The sequence below is a fragment of the Pongo abelii genome, chromosome 7 (assembly GCF_028885655.2).
Source record: "Pongo abelii isolate AG06213 chromosome 7, NHGRI_mPonAbe1-v2.0_pri, whole genome shotgun sequence".
Classification (NCBI taxonomy): Eukaryota; Metazoa; Chordata; class Mammalia; order Primates; family Hominidae; genus Pongo; species Pongo abelii.
This window is the reverse complement of record NC_071992.2, coordinates 85,169,633-85,195,898: the sequence shown is the minus strand read 5'-3', so window position 1 is coordinate 85,195,898 and position 26,266 is coordinate 85,169,633. Positions and strand designations below refer to the sequence as shown.

The following is a 26,266-nucleotide window of genomic DNA, read 5'->3' as shown; positions in this document are numbered from 1 at the left end:
GATGCCCCGCGGCCCCGCCCGCCCTCTTAAACCTGGCTCAGCCCTCAGGGCCCGCCCGAAGTCTACCGAGCCCGAGTGGCCCCGCAGCGTCCAGGAGGCGCCCGCTCCGCGGTGGCGCTCTTGGAGGTGGTGTCGGAGGTAGGCACCGGACAGGGCGCGCCCGGGGCCCCGGGCGGTGGTCTTCCAGGGCCGTTGGGGAGGGCGGCAGCACTCGCTGGCGCAGTTCGTTTTGGATGGTCTTTCTGCCCTCTCCGGGGCTTTGAATCTCAAGTTGGAGATCCCTGAGGTGGGAGGAGGCCAGGAGAGGGGCGCCTTTGGAGGATCGGGAGGAGACGGGCCGCTGCCTGTGTGGTGGCTGACCTCTTCTCCTGACCCCGTGTTCTTTAATTTCTGAGTCATGACCCTGCTTGGTTTTCTTATTGGGCTCATTGATCTCCAGACCCGCCGACCCTGAAGGGGCTTCATTCTTCAGCCTGGGTGAACTTGCTGCCTGTCCATTAAAACGCCATCCTTTCCCGGCGGCGTGGGGGCGGGAGGACTGGCAGTCGCCGAGGCTCTTCGCTCTCACCTGGCCGGGGCTCGTCCACGCGGCTCCCGAGGGGCGACCCCAGGTCCCAATAGTCCTGGTAGAATGATTGGAGCTTCCGAGGGACCCGGGGAATGTGGCGGACGCTGCCCGCGAGGGAAAAGGGGTTCAGGCGGCGCATCCTAGGGCAGCCAAAAGTGGCGCGCCCCTCCCCTGCGGGCAGTCAGGACCGTCAGGACCCGCGGGGTCAGACCGCTGGGCCGGAGCAGGTCGCGGGGTCCCTGGACCTGCCCGGGGGCTCTGGGAGCGCGTCTCCATCTGCGAGGTGCGACCCGGGGTCCTCGGCTCTTCCCTCGCAGCCGAGGGCCCAGGAGCGCCTGGAGCTGTCGCTTGCTCCATTGCCCTCCGACCGCCTGCCCTCGGCTCCCGGCCCAGCTCCGGGGTTGGGAGGGCCCCGCGGCTCCCACAGACCCTACCAAAGAGTTTTGTAGGACCAAGAAGGAGGAAGGAAAGGGAACTTCAACGGGTTTTGCAGGAACCGGGTTGGGGGCCGAAAGCGGAGAGCGGGTGTGGGAAGGCGGCCGGGCTTGGGGAAGGGGTGCTTGGAGAGGGAAGGGGAAGGCAACACTAACCCGGAATTTAGAGTCGGGCGGGATCCCGGCAGATTTCCGTTTGGGGCTTTTTTGTGTTTGCTTCTATTGCTGTTTTTTCGTTTTGTCTTAATTGTGGGAGAGGGCTGGCGGGATCGGACTGGGGGCGTTTATCCTGTTCCCTTGGATCTGGGGCTGGCTCGGGTGGAGGAGGCTGGCGCGAGGGCGCGGGTCGGACCCCGGGAAGCTCCCGCGCGGTGTCCTCAGCGGCGCCCGCTTTTCCGCAGAGCCGCGGAGTGTGCGGTCCCGGGATGGCTCTACCCCGGCCAAGTGAGGCTGTGCCTCAGGACAAGGTGTGCTACCCTCCGGAGAGCAGCCCGCAGAATCTGGCCGCGTACTACACGCCTTTCCCGGCCTATGGACACTACAGAAACAGCCTGGCCACCGTGGAGGAAGACTTCCAACCTTTCCGGCAGCTGGAGGCCGCAGCATCTGCTGCCCCCGCCATGCCCCCCTTCGCCTTCCGGATGGCGCCTCCCTTGCTGAGCCCGGGTCTGGGCCTACAGAGGGAGCCCCTCTACGATCTGCCCTGGTACAGCAAGCTGCCACCGTGGTACCCAATTCCCCACGTCCCCAGGGAAGTGCCGCCCTTCCTGGGCAGCAGCCACGAGTACACGGGTGCCAGCAGTGAAGATCTGGGCCACCAAATCATTGGTGGCGACAACGAGAGTGGCCCGTGTTGTGGACCTGACACTTTAATTCCACCGCCCCCTGCGGATGCTTCTCTGTTACCTGAGGGGCTGAGGACCTCCCAGTTATTACCTTGCTCACCCAGCAAGCAGTCAGAGAATGGTCCCAAACCCTCCAACCAAGAAGGGAAGTCCCCTGCTCGGTTCCAGTTCACGGAGGAGGACCTGCACTTCGTTCTGTACGGGGTCACTCCCAGCCTGGAGCACCCAGCCAGCCTACACCATGCGATTTCAGGCCTCCTGGTCCCCACAGACAGCTCTGGTAAAGGGAGTTCACACCATTTGGGAGTCGAATTGGACGGGAATGCAGGCGGGAACGGGAGTGTCCGGGAAGAGGAGCTTCCAGGTGGAGCTGAGGCTGTAGAGTGCGGGAAGGGGGAAGTACCTCCCTGAGAGCCAGGGCCGTCTAGGCTCACTCCTGAGGCCCTGCTTGCTTAACTGCATGACTAAGATTGGTTTTAGTGAGAGCTGAGGACCAAGAGAGAAATGGTTCCTGCAGCGAACTCTCAGGTAGGTTCAGATTCTATGCTAACATGCAACGACAGCCTTCGGCAGTTCACACCTAAGAGTCCCACCTCAGCTAGCTACGTTGACCTTAGTCAGGCATTACCTCTGATCCTCAAATTCCTTGTATTTGCCTAATGGGGTTAATTACATAACCTTCCATGAGGCTGTTCTGAGTCTCAAATGAGAAATTGTATATAGAATAGTATACAGTGAAATCGTATATGAACAGACCATGTAAAATGAGCAGGGGAAAGATAGAAACAACAAATAAACATCAAACTGGGATGATGGTTACCTTTAGGGAGTTAAGGAGGGAAACACCTTATAAAAACACTTTATAATACATTTTTAATGAAAAATTGTTTTAACTTGCCTTTTGCTAGCATCTGATTCTCTTCCTCAAACTCTGGATAAAGACTCCCTTCAACTTCCAGAAGGTAGGCAGGACTCCTTGCATGGATTTCTTTCCCTGAACTAATGCAGAGTCAACTCTCCTCATTCTCTTTTCCTGCCTCGGCTTTCCCCTAGGTCTATGCCTCATGCAGACGGTGTTTGGTGAAGTCCCACATTTTGGTGTGTTCTGCAGTAGTTTTATTGCCAAAGGAGTCAGGTTTGGGCCCTTTCAAGGTAAAGTGGTCAACGCTAGTGAAGTGAAGACCTACGGAGACAATTCTGTGATGTGGGAGGTAAATCTGTTTCTGGTGGTTCTGCTGCTGAAAATGGGGCGGGAGACTAGTCGCGGGAAATCTTGGCCTTTGCCCTTTTGGGAGAGTCCTTGTCAGAGAGAGAGGACATCCGGGGTAGATATCTGTGGTTTGTGTTGCCTGTAAAAGGAAGGAACGGCCAGTGTTCGCTCCATGAGGATAGCACCTCTGCATGAATTCTGTGTTTTGTGGGTTCCTTAAGTCATTTTAGTCTGTGGTGAAAAGCAAGAGAGATCAGATTGTTATTATGTCTGTGTAGAAAGAAGTAGACATAAGAGACTCCATTTTGTTCTGTACTGAGAAAAATTCTTCTGCCTCGAGATGCTGTTAATCTGTGACCTTACCCCCAACCCCGTGCTCTCTGAAACGTGTTTGTCTGCTGACCCACTCCCCACTATTGTCTTGTGACCATGACACATCCCTCTCTCTGAGAAACACCGACAAATAATCAATAAATACTAAGGGAACTCAGAAGCCAGGGGGATCCTCCACATGCTGAACGCTGGTCCCCTGGGTCCCCTTATTTCTTTCTCTATACTTTGTCTCTGTGTCTTTTTCTTTTCCAAGTCTCTCGTTCCACCTAACGAGAAACACCCACAGGTGTGGAGGGGCGACCCATCTCTTCATTAGTCTGGATGATTAGCTATGGAATATACATTTAAAGAATCAATACATTGTATTATATTTATAGACAAAACCAAATACTTTAGGTATTATAGAGTGCTGAAACTATGCTAAAGAGAATAAAAACAAGTTTTAAAATTCAATATTATTCACCTATAAAATTAGTCAAGGATTTAAAAAAAAACAACTAGATACTCTTCAAGATCTAGTGATGATATATTAGGGATATGCTAGTGGGACTGCAGTTTATTACCTGCAGGAGAAAATTTGTCAGAATGTATCAGGTACCTTAAAATGTTCAAAGTCCCTTGACCCTGAATTTCTACTTCTAGGAATATAGTACAGGAAAATAATCTGAAATTGAGGCTATGTGGAATATGTTAATCCTAGGGTTGTTTATAATAACAAAACGTTGGAGACAGTGAAATTGCCAGCAGCAGAGAAAGAAATAATTTTTCTTTGTTTTTGTTTTTTTTTTCTTGAGACGGAGTCTTTGTCTGTTACCCAGGCTGGAGTGCAGTGGCGTGATCTCAGCTCACTGTGACCTCCACCCTGGGTTCAAGCAATTCTCCTGCCTCAGCCTTCCGAGTAGCGGGATTACAGGCATGCACCACCATGCCTGGCTAATTTTTGTATTTTTAGTAGAGAGGGGTTTCACCATGTTGGCCAGGCTGGTCTCGAACTCCTGACCTCATGATCCGCCTGCTTTGGCCTCCCAAAGTGCTGGGATTACAGGCGTGAGCCACCAGGCATGGCCTTGAAAGAAATAATCTATAGCTCCATTAATAATGCGTGAAAACTAAATGGGAGTAAAATATAAAACTATTCAGTTGTGTTTAAGTGGTGGAATTAAATAAAACCTTTTTGTTTCACTTACCTCTGCTTATGAAATTAACGTGCTCACTATAGGAATTTGGGAAGCAAGAAAGTGATAAAAGTAAGAATCTTTTAGAATATGTCACATTAGGCAGGCTCAGTGGCTTACACCTATAATTCTAGCACTTTATGAGGCCAAGGTGGGAGGATCACTTGAACCCAGGAGTTTGAGGCCAGACTAGGAAAGAGTGAGGCCCTGTCTCTACAAAAAATTTTTTAAAAAAAATTTGCCAGGCGTGATGGTGCGTGCCTTTAGTTCCAGCTACTCAGGCGGCTAACATGGGAGGATCATTTGAGCCCAGGAATTCAAGGCTACTATGAGCTGTGATTGAGCCACTGCACTCCAGCCTGGGCAACAGAGTGAGACTCTGTCTCTGAAAAAAAAAAAACCCAATATGTGACATTACCTAGAGAGATGTCCTTAAACTAACAAATCTATGTTGGCATAAGTAAATTTATAAGCTACTTGTAATGACATAGAAATCGGAATGATAGAAGTGTATTTGGTGGACTCAAGTGTGATATTTAGGTTACAAGTATTAAAAAATTTATTTTGTAGATTAGACCAAAAAAAAAGTACAATACAAACTTCATGTCTTATTTCATTTAGATCTTTGAAGATGGTCATTTGAGCCACTTTATAGATGGAAAAGGAGGTACGGGGAATTGGATGTCCTACGTCAACTGTGCCCGCTTCCCCAAGGAGCAGAACCTAGTTGCTGTGCAGTGTCAAGGGCATATATTTTATGAGAGCTGTAAAGAGATCCATCAGAACCAAGAGCTCCTTGTGTGGTATGGAGACTGCTATGAGAAATTTCTGGACATTCCTGTGAGCCTTCAGGTCACAGAGCCAGGGAAGCAGCCATCTGGGCCCTCTGAAGGTGAGTGCACACCCTTGCCTTGCCCAATGAGGGCATCCCAGTAGAAAGACTGGGGTCTTTTCCACAAACCCTCCATGCACAGCTCCTCCCTCCTAAAGGCTAATGCAGAGGACTAACCGAGAGTGTCTGTAACCAGAGGGGCATTACCCAGGTGAAGGAAAGCATCCTCAATCTCCCAAAGCTGCAGAAGCTACTCCTATTTATAAAGATATATACTCTTATTTATAAAGACTTGTTCTTCTTCTCTATCTTCCACCCCAAGAGTAAAAGAAAATGTACTAAATGGATGTAACTTCTACCATAGGTGAGCCAGTTTCTGATTCATCTCTGCCCAGGCTAATGTAGCTGAAGTCAAATCACTAGAGCAGTGTTTTTCAAATGGTGGGTTGCAGAGTTGCATGTCTTAGTGGGGTGGGAAATCAATTTAGTGGTCAAGACCCACATTAAAAAAAAAAAAGTATAGAGTAGAATACAAATTATTGATGGGAATCCCTTAAGAGTAAGGATTGTTTTGTGAAATTTCTATTTCACATGGGTATATGTGTGTATGTTGGGTGTCAAGTATAAAATACATTGCCTACTGTGGGTCTCAGTCAAGTTTGAGAAATACTGAACTGGACTCTCACTCCCAAACTTTAATGTGGGAATGAATACCCAGGGATCTTCACGATGCCGGTTCTCATTCAGGATAGGGGCCCAGGATTTGGTATTTTTATCAACTGGAGGGAGTGCTGCTGGTCCTGGTCCCTGGACCACATTCCAGTAGCAAGGGGCTAGGGAACCACCAGCCCACTCTAGGGGTGAGACTTTGGAATTTGCATGTTAAATAAGCTCTCCAAGTGATTTCTATGTACACTAAAGTTTAGGAACTAGTAATCTAGTAGGTGGGACAAGATAAATGTAAATTGATGTAAATAAGAGAGAAGGCAGGCCGGATATGGTGGCTCACCCCTGTAATCTCAGCACTTTTGGAGGCCGAGATGGGCGGATCACTTGAGGTCAGGACTTCAAGATTAGCCTGGCCAACATGGTAAAACCTCTTCTCAGGCCGGGCACAGTGGCTCACGCCTGTAATCCCAGCACTTTAGGATGCCAAGACGGGCGGATCGCCAAGTCAGGAGATCGAGACCATCCTGGCTAACGCGGTGAAAACCCGTCTCTATTAAAAATACAAAAAAATTGGGCCGGGCGCGGTGGCTCACGCCTGTAATCCCAGCACCTTGGGAGGCTGAGGTGGGCAAATCACGAGGTCAGGAGATCGAGACCATCCTGGCTAACACGGTGAAACCCCGTCTCTACTAAAAATACAAAGAATTAGCCAGGCCTGGTTGCAGGCGCCTGTAGTCCCAGCTATTCGGGAGGCTGAGGCAGGAGAATGGCCTGAACCCGGGAGGCGGAGCTTGCAGTGAGCAGAGATCGCGCCACTGCACTCCAGCCTGGGTGACAGAGCGAGATTCCGTTTCAGAAAAAAAAAAAAAAATACAAAAAATTAGCCAGGCGTAGTGGCACGCACCTGTAGTTCCAGCTACTCGGGAGGCTGAGGCAGGAGAATCATTTGAACCCAGGAGACAGAGGTTGCAGTGTGCCAAGATAGCACCACTGCACTCCATCCTGGGCAACAGAGCAAGACTCCGTCTACAAAAAAAAAAAAAAAAAAAAAAAACAGAGAGAGAAGGCAAATTATTATGATGTAATAAATGTGTAAGGAACAGGTTTAAAAAAAAAATGGGCCAGGCGTGGTGGCACACGCCTGTAATCCCAGCACTTTAGGAGGCCGAGGCGGGTGAATCACCCGAAGTAGAGAGTTTGAGACCCGTCTGGCCAACATGGTGAAACTCCGTCTCTATTAAAAATGCCAAAATTAGCCAAGCATGGTCGTGGGCGTCTGTAATCCTAGCTACTGAGGGAGGCTGAGGCAAGAGAATCGCTTGAACCTGGGAGGCGGAGGTTGCAGTGAGCTGAGATCGCGCCATTGCACTCCAGCCTGGGCAACAAGAGCGAAACTCCAACTCAAAAAAGAAAGAAAGAAAAAAAAAAGGCCGGGTGCGGTGGCTCACGCCTGTAATTCCAGCACTTTGGGAGGCCGAGGCGGGCGGATCACGAGGTCAGGAGATCATAGCCATCCTGGTTAACACGGTGAAACCCCTTCTCTACTAAAAATACAAAAAAAAACAAAAAAAACAAAAAAATTAGCCGGGCGTGGTGGTGGGCGCCTGTAGTCCCAGCTACTCAGGAGGCTGAGGCAAGAGAATGGCGTGAACCCGGGAGGCGGAGCTTGCAGTGAGCCGAGATTGCGCCACTGCACTCCAGCCTGGGAGACAGAGCGAGATTCCGTTTCAAAAAAAAAAAAAAAATGAATTGCATCTGCATGCCTGTTTTCCTGCTAGACTGAGATGCTTCAGGGCAGGAAATAACCCTAAACACTTTATCTCCTGCTTCTGGATCCCAGTGCATACTGAGTGAGAGGAAGACATTAGAACTAAGCTGGAAAAAGCTGCTTAGGGATGAGATGAAATAAGGCACGTGTAAGGCAGAGGGAGAGAGGGAAGGCAATCAGGCTCAGGGAATAGTGAAGCAGAAGGCAAGGAAATGTCCAGAAATTAGGGGATAAATAATGAGCAGTCATTATTTATCTAATGATAAATAATGGTCCCAATGATGAGGGGCTGTCAGGATTGTTTTGGTAAACTATCTTCCTACTCCCCCAGGTATCTTATCTCCATGCTGGGTTCCCCCTGCCACTGAGCCATCATAAGCCTTCATTCTGTTGCTTGTTCTGATCGCCTCTGATATCTGCATACAGGTTGAGTATCCTTTTTCTGAAATGCTTGGGACCAGAAGTGTTTTGGTGGGTGGTTTGGGTGTGGGAATGTAGGTAAAGATAGGAATGGAGGGAAAAAGGGTTGGGATTCTCTATGATCTGTGGAGCTCTAAGTTGTCTGGTACTTAGCACCAAACCAAGACCTGTTGGTCGCTTCCTGAAATGTACCAACTCCTTTTGAAATAAAAGTCAACAGGCTGGGCATGGTGGCTCACACCTGTAACCCCAACACTTTGGGAGACCAAGGTGGGTTGGTCACCTGAGGTCAGGAGTTCATGACCAGCCTGGCCAACATGGTGAAACCCTGTCTCTACTAAAAATACAAAAAATTAGCTGGGTGTGGTGGCGCATGCCTGTAATCCCAGCTACTCAGGAGGCTGAGACAGGAGAATCGCTTGAACCCAGGAGGCAGAGGTTGCAGTGAGCTGAGATCGCGCCACTGCATTCCAGCCTGGGTGACAGAGTGAGACTCCATCTCAAAAAAAAAAAATGAAAGAAAGAAAAGTGAACAATGGATTTGAGAAAAGTACCTGCTTAGTAACTGACAACATGGTTATTATCCTTTTGAGAAATCATTATTATTTTTTGAGGTAGGGTCTCACTCTGTCACCCAGGCTGGAGTGCAATAGTGTAATCTAGGCTCACTGCAACCTCTGCCTTCCGGGTTCAGGCATTTCTCCTGCCTCAGCCTCCCGAGTAGCTGGGATTACAGGCATGCACCACCACACCCAGCTAATTTTTGTATTTTTAGTAGAGATGGGGTTTTGCCATGTTGGCCAGGCTGGTCTTGAACTCCTGGCCTCAAGTGATCCACCCACCTTGGCCTCCCTAAATTCTGGGATTACAGGCATAAGACACCATGGCCGGCCATTTTTGAGAAATTTTTTCACCATATGTATCAAATTATTACAATGTTTGTAACTTTGATGTCTCAGTAATACTCTTCTGGAAATTTACTATTGAGAAATAGTCCAAAAGGAAAAAGCTATGCTTATGAAGATTTTTAACTGTGGCACCACTCTTGTGAGTGAAAAATCACAAACAACCTAAATGTTCAGTAGTATAATAATTAAGTAAATGATGATACAGGCTCAGCAGCCCCAATCAAGAAATCCTAAATCCAAAATACTGTAAAATCTGAAACTGAGCACTGACACATTGCCAAAAGTGGGAATTTCCACACACCAGTACTTAACACAAACTTTGTTTCATGCACAAAATTATTTAAAATATTGTGTAAAATTACCTTCAGGTGGGCCAGGCACGGTGGCTCATGCCTGTAATCCCAGCGCTTTGGGAGGCCGAGGCAGGCAGATCACCTGAGGTCAGGAGTTTGAGACCAGCATGACCAACATGGTGAAACCCCGTCTCTACTAAAAATGCAAAAAAATTAGCTGGGCATGGTGGCGGATGCCTGTAATCTCAGCTACTCAGGAGGTTGGGGCAGGATAATCACTTGAAACTGGGGGGCAGAGGTTGCAGACCGAGCAAGACTCCGTCTCAAAAAAAAAAAAACTACCTTCAGGCTATGTGTATAAAGTATGTATAAAACAAAACATAAATAGACTTTATATTTAGACTTTGGTTCCATCCCCAAGATACCTCATTATGTATATGAAATATTCCAAAGTTTGAAAAAAACCTGAAATCCAAAACACTTCTGGTCCCAAGCATTTCAGAAAAAGGATACTCAACCTGTATCTTATTAACATTGGAATAGTATGCAGATATCAGAGGCAATCAGAGCAAGCAACAGAATGAGGGCTTATGATGGTTAAATGCGGGGGATACCCAGCATGTAGATAAGATACTTGTGTTCCAGTTCTGAACCAAGTGATACCTGATGCTTACAGCATTATTATGAGGACATATATTTTGGACAATGGAGGGAAACTTGTAAACAACTTAATTTGTTGGGAATAATTATAAATGAATGTTAATTTGTTAATCTGTTAATATGAATGGTTTGGATGTGATAAAAAGGAAAGAAAAATTAAAATTCCATTGCATTCTCAAATGAGTTTTTTTCCCCAAAGGCTTTTTGGCGACGATTGGTGGTAGGTGGGAGCCTTCCTTTTTAAGGTCTTGAGTGGTGAGGGAAGGGTCTAGACTCTATGTGGGCGGGTTATTTGAATATGCAAGCATTCCCCTCTTGTGAGGGAGAGAGGGAATTTGTGTGTGTGTTTTGGGGTGTGGAGGTGTGAAGAGCTAGGGGGAGGGAGGATAGGGAACAAGATAAAATTAGGAAGGATAGGGAGCAAGATGAAATTAGGTTTCATTTCTGCCTAAGCGGTTGTTCTTAAGCGAACTCAGTATTGAAACTTTATTCTGAATTTTGGTGTGCTGTAGTGCTTAGGTTTGTAAAATTGCTGACCCTCTCTTCCCTTCCCACCCCAAGAAGCAGGAAGACCAGGTATTTCTGACAATAAAAATTCTACCTCTGTGCCAAAAAAGTGTCCCAGCACGGGGATTCTGAGAGTATTAGCACCTCAATGAAAGTGATAGACAGAGCAGGGCGATGGATCAGCTTGGGGTGGGCAGTTGCCTTCCTGGTTATTTACTTCATGAATAGTTTATTTCCTTAGCCACCTGTTAAACGTGCCTGGGATGTAGTTGTCAACTAACAAAGCCCCTGATGGACAGCTTTCCTGCTGTCCTGATGCTGAGAAGATTTCTATCTGCAGACTCTTGCATAGACTCGCTCTTGGCTGCTCTTCCTCCCTGGGGTCAAACAATGAGATCTCTGTGGTGCATTCATAGTCAAAGCCACTTTATCCTCTGGAATCCAGAGTGTCCTCTGCAGGGATGCTTTTGTAGGTGGCCCCTGTTCTCTCGCCTTCCCCCAATACATAGACACCCCTGGACGTGGGACCTGCTTTGCTAGAGTCTAGCTGCACCCTCTCTAACTTCTGTCCTCCTCCCTCCTCCATTGATAAAAACAGATTTACCTCTCTCAGTCTTGCCTGCCATTCAGTGATAGTATCACTCACATTGGTAAGAGTCAGTAAGTGTTAGAATTAAATTAGTCATCACAGTAACTCTGTGCATTAGGGAAGTCAAGATGCTTTCACCCTTACTGTGTACATAAAGATTCTAGCTCTGGAATCTGCCACAAGTTTTGAGTAATGAAGTATAAACTAAGAAGGTACCTTGAATTGTGTAGAACAGAACAGCACTGTGAAGCCTGAGAAGTCAGCTGCGGGTGTCCTGGTGACTGCTCTGAGCTTGTAACTCAGGCTGATCTTAAAGGCACAAAGAGAAATAGGTCGGCCTCAGTGCCTCAGTGTACTAACCTTGTAACAAGTGCCAGGCAGGAATGTGTTCAAGAGCTGCAGGGTTGCACTGCCCTTAAATGGGGCTGGTGGGTCTCTTCAACAGTACATATCAAGGAACAAAAGGGAAAGAGAGCCTATAGGTTAAGATATTTAAGAGACATAGCAACCATATACAACACGTAGACTTTGTTTGAATCCTAATTTGAATGGACTGACCAGAAAGTAATTAAACAAATATATATGTGTGTATATAAGTACATATATGTTTCTATAAAAGAATAAGAGTTAACTGTTTAGGTATGACAATGTGACAATGACATTATGGTTATGGTTTTGTTTGTTTTTTTTTTTTTTTGAGACAAATTGTTGCTCTGTTGCCCAGGCTGGAGTGCAGTGGCTCAGTCACTGCTCATTGCAGCCTCAACTAACTTACCCAGGCTCAGGCGATCCTCCCATCTCAGCCTCCGGGACTAAAGGCATGTGCTGTCATGCCCAGATAATTTTTATGATTTTTTTGTAGAGATGGGGTCTTACTATGTTGCCCAGGCTGGTCTCAAAACTCCTGGGCTCAAGCGATCTGTCCACTTCAACTTCCCAAAGTGTTGGGATTATAGGCGTGAGCCACTGCACCTGGCATAATTATGCTTATGCTTTTTTTTTTTTTTTTTTTTTTTGAGATGGAGTTTCGCTCTTGTTGCCCAGGCTGGAGTGCAGTGGTGCAATCTTGGCTCACTGCAACCTGCACCTCCCAGGTTCAAGTGATTCTCCTGCCTCAGCCTCCCAAGTAGCTGGGATTACAGGCATGCACCACCACGCCTGGCTAATTTTGTATTTTTAGTAGAGATGGGATTTCACCATGTTGGCCAGGCTGGTTTTGAACCCCTGACCTCAGGTGATCCACCCGCCTCAGCTTCCCAAAGTGCTGGGATTATAGGCGTGAGCCACTTTGTCTGGTCACAATTATGCTTTTTAAAAATATGTCATCTTCTAAAGATTACGGTTAGATACTTTTGAGTCAAAGGATGAATTAGTATTAAAATAATCTACTATGGGGAGCGGTGACATAAATGAAAACAAAATTAGTTACGAGTTGGTCAAAGCTTGGTGTTTGGCACATGAGGGCTTATTACACTATAATTTTCACTTTGGTATGTTTACATTTTTCTGTAATAAAAAGGTTTTTAAAAATTCTCTTGGCGGCCGGGCATGGTGGCTCACGCCTGTGATCCCAGCACTTTGGGAGGCCGAGGAAGGTGGATCATGAGGTCAAGAGATCAAGACTGTCCTGGCCAACATGGTGAAACCCCACCTCTACTAAAAATACAAAAATTTGCTGGGCGTGGTGGTGTGTGCCTGTAGTCCCAGCTACTTCGGAGGCTGAGGCAGGAGAATCACTTGAACCCGGGAGGTGGAGGTTGCAGTGAGCCGAGATCGCACCACTGCACTCCAGCCTGGGTGACACAGCAAGACTCCATCTCAAAAAAAAAAAAAAAGAAAAGAAAATTCTCTTGGCCAGGCACAGTGGCTCACGCATGTAATCCTAGCACTTTGGGAGGCCAAGAGGGGTGGATCACCTGAGGTCAGGAGTTCTAGACCAGCCTGGCCAACATGATGAAACCCTGTTTCTACTAAAAATACAAAAATTAGCCAGGCGTGGTGGCGGGCACCTGTAATCCCAGCTACTTGAGAGGCTGAGGCAGGAGAATCGCTTGAACCTGGGAGGCAGAGGTTGCAGTGAGACAAGATCGTGCCACTGCACTACAGACTGGGCAATAGAGCAAGATTCTGTCTCAAAAAAAAAAAAAGAAAATTCCTCTTGAAGTAGCCACAAGAATTCTTGGCTAAAAATAAATAAATAAATAAATATCCTCTTGAAGGAACTAGGGAGGGAAGTAACTGAAGAGACATTGTGTTTGCTGTGTTTGACAGAGTCTGCAGAAGGCTACAGATGTGAAAGATGTGGGAAGGTATTTACCTACAAATATTACAGAGATAAGCACCTCAAGTACACCCCCTGTGTGGACAAGGGTGATAGGAAATTTCCCTGTTCTCTCTGCAAACGATCCTTTGAGAAGCGGGACCGGCTTCGAATCCACATTCTTCATGTTCATGAGAAGCACCGGCCTCACAAGGTGAGTATTAGGAGGACACATGACCCGCCATCACGTTCTCTCTCCCTTCCCAAGCTCCTGAACATGAGGAGTTGCCTTGTAGGTGCTAGCTGCAGGGCTGTGGTGCCTGACAGACACCCTCTCTGAAGGAGGAGAGGATAGTATTATGGAACAGGCAGGTGTGAATAGGCACAGCGATGCACATGTGTTAGGATGCATGTACCAGCAGAGGGAGGAACATGGAGGGAGGAGTGTCCACGGCCACCTGGACACGTGGATTATGAAAGATGCACAGAGGTGGCCTTGAGCCCAGTATAGAAGGACAAATGGGGTGTCTGATTTATACTGGTGGCAAGGTTTGTTGGGCAGGGAAAAAGAGTCGAGCCGTTCCAGGCAGGAAAGAGCCTGGCAGGTGCTGCTGGGGAACTGTGCCTTGTTCCAAATCTGTGCAGGTGTGTTGACAGGTATAGGCGAGGAGGAAGCGAAGGCATGGTCCTTCCAAAGAGTGGAAGGCCTCTACGGTGGGCCGAGGATTTTGTAAGAGAGAAAATCAGTAATGACATTAGGGAGCCGTTCCAAATACCTGGATGCTCTGCTAGGCTTGCTGCAAAAAAATACAATATACCCTTGGGCTTAATTAAAAGGGGGATGAGGCTTGGGCACAGATGTATTCTTGCTTGACTGTTGGCCTTGTCGGAACTACCTCAGGCAGCTACAACCTTGAGCCCATTTTCCTGTTTTGAAAATTGAGAGTAAAATCATCATAAAATTGTCCTAATTTCTCCCTTCCTTCCAAAGCTTCTGGAAAAGTCATGTTTAATCACTATATTATATACTCCTATAAAATTTGAATACATTTACAATTATCATGTATTTGTGTAATTCTAAAAGGATTTGAAATTATCAGGACGGTGAAGGTATTTCTCACTTATTAGACTGGCAAAAGTGAAAACTATCCAGTATTCTGATAGTGAAAAGTTTGAGACTGCATGTTCATCAATACAAAATTGATTATATAAATTATGGCTTACAGGCCGGGCGCGGTGGCTCACGCCTATAATCTCAGTACTTTGGGAGGCCGAGGTGGGCAGATCACCTGAGGTCAGGAGTTCGAGACCAGCCTGGCCAACATGGTGAAACCCCGTCTCTATTAAAAATATAAAAGCATTAGCCGGGTGTGGGGGCAGGCACCTGTAGCCCCAGCTACTCTAGAGGCTGAGGCAGGAGAATTGCTTCAACCCCAGAGGCGGAGGTTGCAGTGAGCCGAGACTGTGTCATTGCACTCCAGCCTGGGTGGCAAGAGCGAGACTCCATCTCAAAAAAAAAAAAAAAAAATTGTCTTATCAAGCAAAAACCAAATTACAGAAGATGTATAGAATGCTTGCTCTCTTTGAAATTGGAGGCTGGGAGCGGTGGCTGACGCCTGTAATCCCAGCACTTTGGGAGGCCAAGATGGGCGGATCACGAGGTCAGGAGATCGAGACCATCATGGCTAACACAGTGAAACCCCATCTCTACTAAAAATACAAAAAATTAGCCAGGCGTGGTGGTGGGCACCTGTAGTCCCAGCTACTTGGGAGGCTGAGGCAGGAGAATGGCGTGAACCTGGGAGGCGGAGGTTGCAGTGAGCCGAGATCGCGCCACTGCACTCCAGCCTGGGCGACAGAGCGAGACTCCATCTCAAAAAAAAAAAAAAAAAAAAGAAATTGGAGGACTGTCAACCAGGAGGTCAGTAGATGACAGGACTGATGAGGAAGCTGGTGATAGTGAGATGATGGTTTACCCTTCAACAGATGAGCTGCTCTTACAGTAGAGTGGAGGAACAATCTTTTTTTTTTTTTTTTTTTTGAGACAGGGTCTCGCTCTATTGCCGAGGCTGGAGTACAATGGCATGATCTCAGCTCACTGCAACCTCCACCTCCTACGCTCAAACAACCCCCCAACCTCAGCCTCCCAAGTAGCTGAGCTGAGGCTGTAAGTGCACGCCACCATGCTCAGCTAATTTTTTATATTTTTTGTAGAGATGGGCATGTGGTGTGCACCTGTGGTCCCAGCCACTCGGGAGGCTGAGACGCCAGAATTGCTTAAACCCAGGAGGCAGAGGTTGCGGTAGGCCGAGATTGTGCTACTGCACTCCAGCCTGGGCAACAGAGCGAGGCTTTGCCTCAAAAATGAATAAAGATAAATAAATAAATAAATACAAAGAGCTGCTCTCTCCTCTGCCCTATAAGCATGCCTGGAAAGAGGATGTGAAAGCACAGAAACCTTTCTCAGAGAAAAATTGTTTTTTCTCTTTAGTAAGTGTAATTTCCTTGAAAGTGATGTCAAAACCAAAGGCCTTCTGCTTTATCCCTGGCAACCTCTCGGTGCTTGCACCTCTCTAGTACTTTACTTCACCTGGTGTGGAATTCCTGAGACAGTTTCAAGAGGAGTTGCTAGGGTCAAGACTTTGGAGAAACAATATTAATTATTCACAGCGTGTGAACAAAATATTAACCTCTTCATGCAAGTTCAACACATCTCAGATCATCTGCTACTGTGCATTGCCATGTTGACTTACGTGTTCATCGTCACCCCTCCTTGATTTCTAGCTCCTGGTTTCTAGCAGTGTGGAGCACAAAGTAGGTACTCTGTAAGTCATAGATAATTGTTGAGTTAATTGCACAGTACTTGTAGTTTACTCATAGCTCTGTGAGGAAGGCAGAGCAGGTATTTTGCCCCTGAGCAAGATCGGAAAACTAAGATTCCAGATTTAACCGATGTGCTGTAGTCACACAGCTACCTGTTGAGAGAGCAGGACAAATTCAGGCCTCTGCCATATACCACAAACCTGTTCAGTTCCCACATTCCACATCTGAAGCAAGAGTTCTCTCAGGTCAGGTGCCGTGGCTCAAGGCAATAATCCTAGCACTTTGGGAGGCCAAGGCAGGAGGATCTGTTGGAGTTCAAGACAAGGCTGGGCAACATAGTGAGACCTCATCTCTACAAAAAAATTTTTTTTAAGTTAGCTGGCTTAGTGGCGTGCACCTGTAGTCCCAGTTACTCAGGAGGCTGAGGTGGGAGGATCGCTTGAGCCTGGGAGTTCCAGGCTGCAGTGAACCATGATTGTGCCACTGCAGTCCAGTCTGGGTAACAAATTGAGATCCCGTCTCAAAAAAAAAAAAAAAAAAAAAAAAAACATTGAAAAAGAGTTCTTCTCTAATCCCAGGTAAACGCAAGGTTGAAACGGACTTGTTAGAGGAAGGTATGATTTCAACTATATTTTTCTTTTTCACCTTAGTGTTCTACATGTGGGAAATGTTTCTCTCAGTCTTCCAGCCTAAACAAACACATGCGAGTCCACTCTGGAGACAGACCATACCAGTGTGTGTATTGTACAAAGGTAAATGGAACCTCTTACTAAGGGATGTGTCCTGAGCTCTGCTTGAGTGTCTATGGATAAGAACTTGAAACAAAGCCTGGCTTAATGAGTTCTTGGTAAATGTTAGTCAAATATCAGCCCAGTCCTCATTTCCACCCCCTAAATATGTTCAAGTTTGCTAAAGATGGTCAAATATAACCAACCTCCTATTGCCAAGCTGGCATTTAGGGTACATGTAATAAAATACATTCCAAATTTATGGGGACCTGATGACCTATTACATAGTATTTAAAAGCACCAGCCGAGTGCGGTGGCTCACGCCTATAATCAAATTTTCCATGCATTGGTGGCTCATGCCTGTAGTCCCAGCTACTTGGGAGGCTGAGGCTGGAGAATTGCTTGAGTCCAGGAAGTGGAGGTTGCAGTGAGCTGAGATTGCACCACTGCACACTCCAGCCTGGGTGACAGAGTGAAACACTGTCTCAAAAAAAAAAAGGAGGGGGTGGGGAAGCGCAGTGGCTCAAGCCTGTAATCCCAGCACTTTGGGAGGCTGAGGTGGGCAGGTGTCTTCAGATAGGGAGTTCGAGACCATCCTGGCCAACATGGTGAAACCCCATCTCTACTAAAAATACAAAAATTAGCTGGGCATGGTGGTGCGTGCCTGTAATCCCAGCTACTTGGGAGGCTGAGGCAGGAGAATAACTTGAACCCAGAGGTGGAGGTTGCAGTGAGTCAAGATTGTGCCACTGCACTCCAGCCTGAGTGGCAGAGTGAAACTCTGTCTCAAAAAAAAAAAAAAAAATCACTATTTCATAGGATTTAAGAACACAAACATGGCCAAGTTTCAAGTCCTACCTCTGGTGCTTACCTAGCTGTGCCACCCTGAGCAAGCCCATGAACTCCTGTTAGTTTCCACATTGATAAACTCGGGAGAATAGTCTTTACCAAGTTGTTGGATAACATCAGTAAAGTATATAAAACTCTTGTAACAGTGCCTGGCACAACATAAAAGTACTACTGGAATGTTAACTGCTATTATTACTACTTTAATCTGTGAAGGATGCTACTGATGTAAGTTTCTATAGGAGCATTGCAGAAGTGGCATCTAGTCTATGTTACACAGAATACAGAGTTGTAAAAACAGAGATGAATCATGTGGTTAGAGGTTGCTATAATAGAAACAATAGGTTGACCACGGTTTAGACATATTACACCAAAATAGCTCTGTGCTGCCCAATGTGCAGTTAGCAGTTAATCATATGTGGCTATTTCAATTAGTAGAGACGAAGCAAAGTTGAAAAATTCAGTTCCCTAGGTTGCATTAGCCACATTTTAAGCGCTCAATGGCTCCATGTGGCCATTGATTCCCAAGATGGACAGCGTGGGTACAGAATATTCCCATTATTGCAGCAAGTCCTGTTGGAAAGCACTGGTATAGATTATGTTTCAGTCACTGAGTAATTTACACTTTTTACAGTAAAGCCATAAAAGGAGTAGAGGCTGTCCTACAGCTACTTCTAAGCCTCTCAAAAGGGATAAAACATTGAGTCTACCAGATTAGAGCAACTAATAACTCCAAAGTGCGTGTCAATAGAATGAAAATAATGGGCATAGAAAAACACCACTGAGCTGGGCGTGGTGGCTCACACCTGTAATCCCAGCACTTTGGGAGGCCAAGGTGGGTGGATCACCCTGAGGTTAGGAGTTTGAAACCAGCCTGGCCAACATGGAGAAACACCATTTCTACTAAAAATAGAAAAATTAGCTGGGCATCGTGGTGCACCTGTAATTCCAGCTACTTGGGAGGCTGAGGCACTAGAATCGCTTGAACCTGGGAGGTGGAGGTTGCAGTGAGCCAAGATTGCACCACTGCATTCCAACCTGGGTGATGGAGTAAGATTCTGTCTCAAAACAAACAAACAAACAATCAAATAAAACAAACCTACAAACCATCTCAAAAAGTTTAAATTAAAAAGAAGAAGAAGAGGAAAACCAGTAAGGCACTGACTTATGCAAAGACACTGGCCGATATTAGCTTCTGGTCGATATTAGCTTCTCTTTCTGTAATGAGGTTTGTCTTGAAGTATGATCCTAGGACCCACATGCATCAGAATTGCTTGTTTAAATGCAGGCTCCTGGGTCTCATGTCAGATTTATTGGGTCATACTCTCTTGGGTATGGTTGGCAATCTGCTTTTTTTTTTTTTTTTTTTTAAAGAGAGGGTCTTGCTCTGTTACCCAGGCTGGAGTGCAGTGGTGCCATCATAACTCCCTGCAGCCTTGACCTTCTGGCTCAAATTATCCTCCCACCTCAGCTTTCCAAATAGCTGGGACCACAGGTACATGCCACCATGCCTAGGTAATTTTTCTGCTTTTTGTAGAGGTGAGGTCTTGCTACGTTGCCCAGGCTGGCAGTCTGCTTTTTTTTTTTTTTTCTTTTTTTTGAGACAGAGTCTCACTCTGTCACCCAGGCTGGAGTACAGTGGCACAATAATGGCTTACTGCAACCTCTGCCTCCTGGGTTCAAGAAATTCTCCCATCTTAGCCTCCCGAGAAGCTGGGATTAAAGGTGCACGATACCATGCCTGACTAATTTTTGTATTTTTAGTAGAGATGGGGTTTCACCATGTTGGCCAGGCTGGTCTCGAACTCCTGACCTCAGGTGATCCACCCGCCTTGGCCTCCCAAAGTGCTGAGATTACAGCCATGAACCACTGCGCCTAGCCTGCAATCTGCTTTTTTAAAAACTGGACCTCCAGATAATCTAGCCATTGAAGAACCACTGTTCTAACATCCAGTGCTTCTCAAAACTAACCAGAAGGACACTTCAATGAAGTCCTTTCAGATTAAGGCTACTGATGATGACCAGGAGTGTTCTATGGCCTTAAAACCCAAGATTCGTCCATAAGGATGAGCAACAGTGAAATTAACCCCTTAGTTTAATTGGTTGTCCAGCTCATGGAAGTTGACTTTTTCTTGTGTTCTGTATTTCTGTTCTCTGCAGAGGTTCACTGCCTCCAGCATACTCCGCACACACATCAGGCAGCACTCTGGGGAGAAGCCCTTCAAATGCAAGTACTGTGGTAAATCTTTTGCATCCCATGCTGCCCATGACAGCCATGTCCGGCGTTCACACAAAGAGGATGATGGCTGCTCATGCAGCATCTGTGGGAAAATCTTCTCAGATCAAGAAACATTCTACTCCCACATGAAGTTTCATGAAGACTACTAGCCCTGCCAGGCACAATGACTCACGCCTGCAATCCCAGCACTTTGGGAGGTGGAGGCGGGTGGATCACTCAAGTCCAGGAGTTCGAGACCAGCCTGGGCAACATGGTGAAACCCTGTCTCTACCAAAAAAATACAAAAATCAGCCGGGGGTGGTGGCACATGCCTGTGGTCCCAGCTACTCAGGAGGTTGAGGTGGGAGGATGGTTTGAGTACAGGAGACGGAGGTTTCTGTGAGCTGAGATCGCCCCACTGCTTTTCAGCCTGGGTGACAGAACCAGATCCTGTCTCAAAAAAAAAAAAAAAACGACTAGCCCTCAGAGTGTGGAGACAATGTAAAAACAAGGGATTCAGATTCTCTCTATTTCCTTTTATGGGTTATAGAAGTCCCTGCAGTTGGCTGTGTGTGGTGGCTCACGCCTGTTATCCCAACACTTTGGGAGGCCCAGATGGGTGGATCAGCTGAGGTCAGGAGTTCAAGACCAGCCTGGCCAACATGGTGAAACCCCGTCTCTACTAAAAATACAAAAATTAGCCTGATGTGGTGGCGCATGCCTGTAATACCAGCTACTTGGGAGGGGAATTGCTTGAACCCAGAGGCGGAGGTTGCAAAGATCCGAGAAAAAGGTAGCTTTTTCTCTACTATTTGCCTTGGGCCCCCATTATACTATGCGGTCATCACGTGTTATATTTCTTTATATAAAAGATTCTTATATATACATATAAAGAGACAGAGAGGCAGGTCTCAACATGTTACCCAGGCTGGTCTCAAACTCCTGGGCTCAACTGGATCCTCTCGCCTCGGCCTTCCAAAGTGCTGGGATTATAGGTGTGAGCCACTGCGTCAGGCCTAGAACAAATCCTCTAAAAATTCACTTATCATACTGTGCACTTGGCAGAAACAAAAACAAACAAAAACCCCACTAAATAAATAAATATTAATTTAAAGCCAGGCTTGGTGGCACACACCTGTAGTCCCAGTTGCTTGGGAGGCCAAGGCAGAAGGATCTCTTGAGCTCAGGAGTTTGAGGCTGTAGTGCTCTATGATCACACCTGTGAATAGTCAGTGCACTCTAGCCTGGAAACAGCAAGATTCTCACTTCTAAAATATATATAAATAAATTAAATAAAAGTAAAAATTTGGCTGGGCACAGTGGCTCATGGCTGTCATCCCAGCACTTTGGGAGGCTAAAGTGGGCAGATTGGTTCAGCCCAGGAATTCCAGACGAGCTTGGGCAACATGCTGAAACCCTATCTCTCCAAAAAAAAAAAAAAAAAAAAAAACTAGCCAGGTATTGTGGCACATGCCTGTAGTCCCAGTTACTTAGGACACTGAGGCGGAAGGATCAGTTGAGCCTGGGAGGTTGAGGCTGCAGTGAGCCATGATGGTGCACAGCCTGGGTGACAGATCGAGACCCTGTCTCAAATAAATAAATATAAATAAATAAGAACCCATTCGAGTCAGAGCTTCATTAGTATTGTAACTATCCTCGGCCGTGAATTAATATTCCATCGTTATTTTGATTAATTTTAAACACTTTGTTCCCACCCCTCCCCCACCACATGACAAATGCCAGTTAATGTGTTTAGCTCCAAAGTTACCTGAAGGGCACAGAAGTTATTTGTCCCACTATCTGTGATGTTAAGCAATTGGGGAAGAAATATGATAACCAAATGAAGAAAGGCTAAAAAAAAAATACTGATACTGCTCTAGGTTTAAACCTGATTTCATTATTGATGAATAGACAGTATGAAATAGACAGGATATTTTGGGGGGTTTTTCTAATTAGCTGGTTCTTGCTAATACAGGGTGCAGAGCACACACAAACACACAGAGGCCCACTGAAAAGAAAAATGTGCCCTGCATGGTATCCTATGGCTGATGCAAGTGTTCGGGGAATGGGTTTCTCTCACGTGCACGGAGACATCAGACTCATCTCATACGTGGATCATAATAGCCAACAACTATGGAGCATTAACCCTGTGAGATGATACCACTGAGTTTACCACTTTACGGATGAGGAAATTGAGACTGAGAGAGATGAAAGAAGTGGGGCAAGCTGATTTGCCTCTAAGAGGCAAAGCCAGGTCTGCCCAGCGCCAGAGCCCAGCCTCCTAACTAGCCTCTATGCCCAGTTTATGGATCCTGTTAAGAATATAGCATTTTTTCTGGGCCAGGTGCAGTGGCTCATGCCTGTAATCCCAGCACTTTGGGAGGCTGAAGCAGGTGGATCACCTGAGGTTAGGGGTTCGAGACCAGCCTGGCTAACATGGCAAAACCCCATCTCTACTAAAAATACAAAAATTAACTGGGCATTATGGTGCATGCCTGTAATCCCAGCTACTCGGGAGTCTGAGGCAGGAGAATTGCTTAAACCCAGGAGGCAGAGGTTGCGGTAAGCCGAGATGGTGCCACTGTACTCCAGCCTGGGTGACAGAGAGAGACTCCATCTCAAAAAAATAAAAAATAATAAAAAAAAAGAAAACAGCATTTTTCTGGAGACTACCCATCCTATTCTTCCCTATATTAAGTTAAGCAACAACAGACTGAAATACCCATGTGGAAGATTTGAGACCAGAATGAGCAGGATAAAAGTGCTTTGAAGGCAGCCACAGCTGCTGAGGATCTGTCCCATCCCAGCCATGTTTCTGCTGACCTCCTGGGGATCTGCTGCACCCTCCACCCATGGCCACAAATGGAGCAAATTCAATATGGAACAGATGCCCCTTCCAGAGGGAGGCTCCCAGCTCTAGCCCATTCCTTTGAGAGAGAGATATAATGCAGGTGGAAAAGCAGTGACAGATTCTACTCTAGGGAACTATTTGCTGCGTTGCTGAAGTCTGAGTAATGTAACCTAATGGGAATGTGCCCTGTTGTTTTAGGACTGTTTTACTTCATGTTAATTAAGACAGAACAATGGTCTTTCTAAGAGATGGGGGCTCATTGTGTAATTAGGCAGCCTTTCCTTAACTGCTGGTTCAAAATGTATTACTCAAAACATTTTCTTACTGTTATGGGTTTAAACATTATTTTTAAATCAAATAGTAAAACAAGTCATCAGAAACTGGTGTGATCCCAGTTTTTTCACTCATTGAATAATTCAAATTAACAACTTCATTCTTTGAACTAGAATAGCAGCAAAGGGTGGTAGGGTTATTATTATTATTATTATTATTTTTTGCTCTTTTCTAACAGTCATTCAAATGCATGCCAGTAATTGAACAATCAAATAATAATACTGTATAACAGATAATATATCCTATACTAACTAGAAGATTTTGGGGACCATTTCATTTAATACCTGTTTGCTCAAAGTTTTGGTCATATTGATAGGGTTACATATTTCAACTTTTAGTTTGGGAAATACAGTCATTCATAACATAACATCTTTCTATAGTAATATCCTGAAGCTCTTTTATGTTTATTTTTTTAAATGTATATTATCGGTCAGGCGCAGTGGCTTATGCTTGTCACCCCAGCACTTTGGGAGGCCGAGGCAGGAGGATCACTTGAGCCTAGGAGTTTGAGACCAGTTTGGGCAACACTATAAGACTCTGTTTTAAAAATATATTTAAAAATTTTTTAAATAAAATGTATGTAATCTATTTATAAAGCTAATTTGAACCAGTTTAAGATAATAATAAAAGCTATAGACGGCCAGGCGTGGTGGCTCATGTCTGTAATCCCAGCACTTTGGGAGGCCGAGGTGAGCAGATCACCTGAGGTTGGGAGTTCGCCACCAGCCTGACCAACATAGAGAAACCCCGTCTCTACTAAAAATACAAAATTAGCTGGGTGTGGTGGCCCATGCCTGTAATCTCAGCTACTCAGGAGGCTGAGGCAGGAGAATCACTTGAATCCAGGAGATGTAGGTTGTGGTGACCCGAGATCACGCCATTGCACTCCAGCCTGAGCGACAAGAGTGAAACTCTGTCTCAAAAAAAAAAAAAAAAATAGACTAGGACAGTCAAAGTAGAAGACAAACCACCACGTAGAATGTAGAATGAAATTAAAATTCTACGCTAATATACTTATTCTGGCTGAACATTTTTAGATGCAGCATAAGGTGTAGCATAGAGAATGTAGATTTTGGAGTCAGGCAAACTTGTGTTTGTCCACCATTTCCTCATTGTATAATGTTGGACAAATCATTTGATTTCTGAGGTTTAACATCACATCCATAAAATTGAAGAACCATTGCTTTATTTAATTTATCCTCCCAGTCACTTCAACTATTAATTAGGAGTCACCATTAGAATGAGGACTGCAGGCAGTATGGTGTACTTACTGGGAATAATGGATACCAGTGGAACACAGTTTTGTTATTTTATTGTTGGAAATACAGAACTGTTTCTGGAGCTACAGATAGAATTTAGAGATCTCCTGAGGTAGTTTCTCTGCTTATATTTCTTTTCCCTACCTGAGTCTATATCTGATAATTGTATCATCCTTTCACTCATTAGAGTAAAAAAAAAAAATGTATAAAGAGGGACATTTAAAACCCTGAAAAAATAACTAGGCTAAAAGTAAAGCGGCATCCCTGATATTGATGGTGCTCCTAATGAGCCCTCAGGATGTCCTTCTTGAATCTGGGGAAGGTGGCAGTTACAGTGAACAAAGCTATCAGAGTAGATAGATGCTTGGGATCTCAGTGGGCCTGCAGAAGTCTCAGTGTTCTGGCCACACTGGCCACAAAGTTACAGCTCATTTGTACCCAGGCAAAGCACAGGGCAGGCTGGTGTTGGTAGGAGCTGCCATTCCAAGTATAATACAGGTAAAATCACAAATACTGTCCTAGACCATCTGTTATTGGTGGATCTGATTTTGACATTATAGATTGCAGAATATTTTGCTCAGACATAGTTTTTAAGGGCGCTCAGAATGCTTTGTGAGGCCGGGCATGGTGGTTCATGCCTGTAATCCCAGGACTGTGGGAGGCGGAGGTGGGCGGATCACCTGAGGTCAGGAGTTCAAGACCAGTCCGGCCAACATGGTGAAAACCCATCTCTACCAAAAATACAAAAATTAGCTGGGCGTGGTGGTGGGCACCTGTAATCACAGCTACTTGGGAGGCTGAGACAGGAGAATTGCTTCAACCCAAGAGGCGGAGGTTGCAGTGAGCCAAGGTCACACCACTGCACTCCAGCCTGGGTGACAAAGCAAAACTCCGTTTCAAAAAAAAAAAAAAAGTTTTATGACTCTAGGGGCAGTAACTGAGTAACTGCAATGAACTCTTAAATTTATGAACCCTGCCCAAAGTTCAGGGGAACAGATTTGTACATTGAATTATTTCAATAGAAACATTGAGCTAGAATCCCATATCATAGAACTTTTTTGTTGTGGCTGAGCACCATGGCTCGCGGCTGTAATCCCAGCACTTTGGGAGGCCGAGGCAGACAGATCTTTTGAGGTCAGGAGTTCAAGACCAGCCTGGCTAACATGGTGAAACCCAGTCTCTACTAAAAATACAAAAATTAGCCAGGCGTGGTGACATGTGCCTGTAATCCCAGCTACTCGGGAGGCTGAGGCACAAGAATTGCTTGAACAAGGAGGCAGAGGTTGCAGTGAGCTGAGATCGTGCCACTGCATTCCATCCTGGGCGACAAAGTAAGACTCCATCTCAAAAAAAAAAAAAGAACTTTTTTGTTATTTGGCAAATATTAAAATAGAATTACCAAAATTATTTTGAAAGGAAAATAATGTTAAAAATTATATAAAATAGAGATAAATGTCTTCCTCACTGATACTCTCTTCATAAAGCATGGGAATCTCATATAGAAAACAATGGTTTTCTTTTTTTTTTTTTTTGAGATGGAGTTTCACTCTGTCACCCAGGCTGGAGTGCAGTGGCACGATCTTGGCTCACTGCAACCTCCACCCTCCGGGTTCAAATGTTTCTCCTTCCTCAGCCTCCTGAGTAGCTGGGACTACAGGCGCCTGCCACCATACCCGGCTAATTTTTTGTATTTTTAGTAGAGATGGGGTTTCTTGAGCTTGGCTAGGCTGGTCTTGA

The 26,266-nt window shown here is 45.8% G+C and overlaps 1 protein-coding gene across 1 annotated transcript; it reads left to right on the top strand.

The window, feature by feature from the left end:
* The first annotated feature begins 33 nt into the window (after positions 1–33).
* PRDM14 (PR/SET domain 14) lies at positions 34–24,237 on the top strand. Its single transcript, XM_002819167.5, has 8 exons — positions 34–138; positions 1,404–2,127; positions 2,756–2,809; positions 2,901–3,058; positions 5,187–5,457; positions 13,483–13,685; positions 16,945–17,046; positions 20,029–24,237. The coding sequence occupies exons 2-8, from the start codon at positions 1,428–1,430 to the stop codon at positions 20,254–20,256; spliced, it is 1,716 nt and encodes a 571-aa protein (XP_002819213.3). The 5' UTR covers positions 34–138; positions 1,404–1,427; the 3' UTR covers positions 20,257–24,237.
* Positions 24,238–26,266: the final 2,029 nt, after the last annotated feature.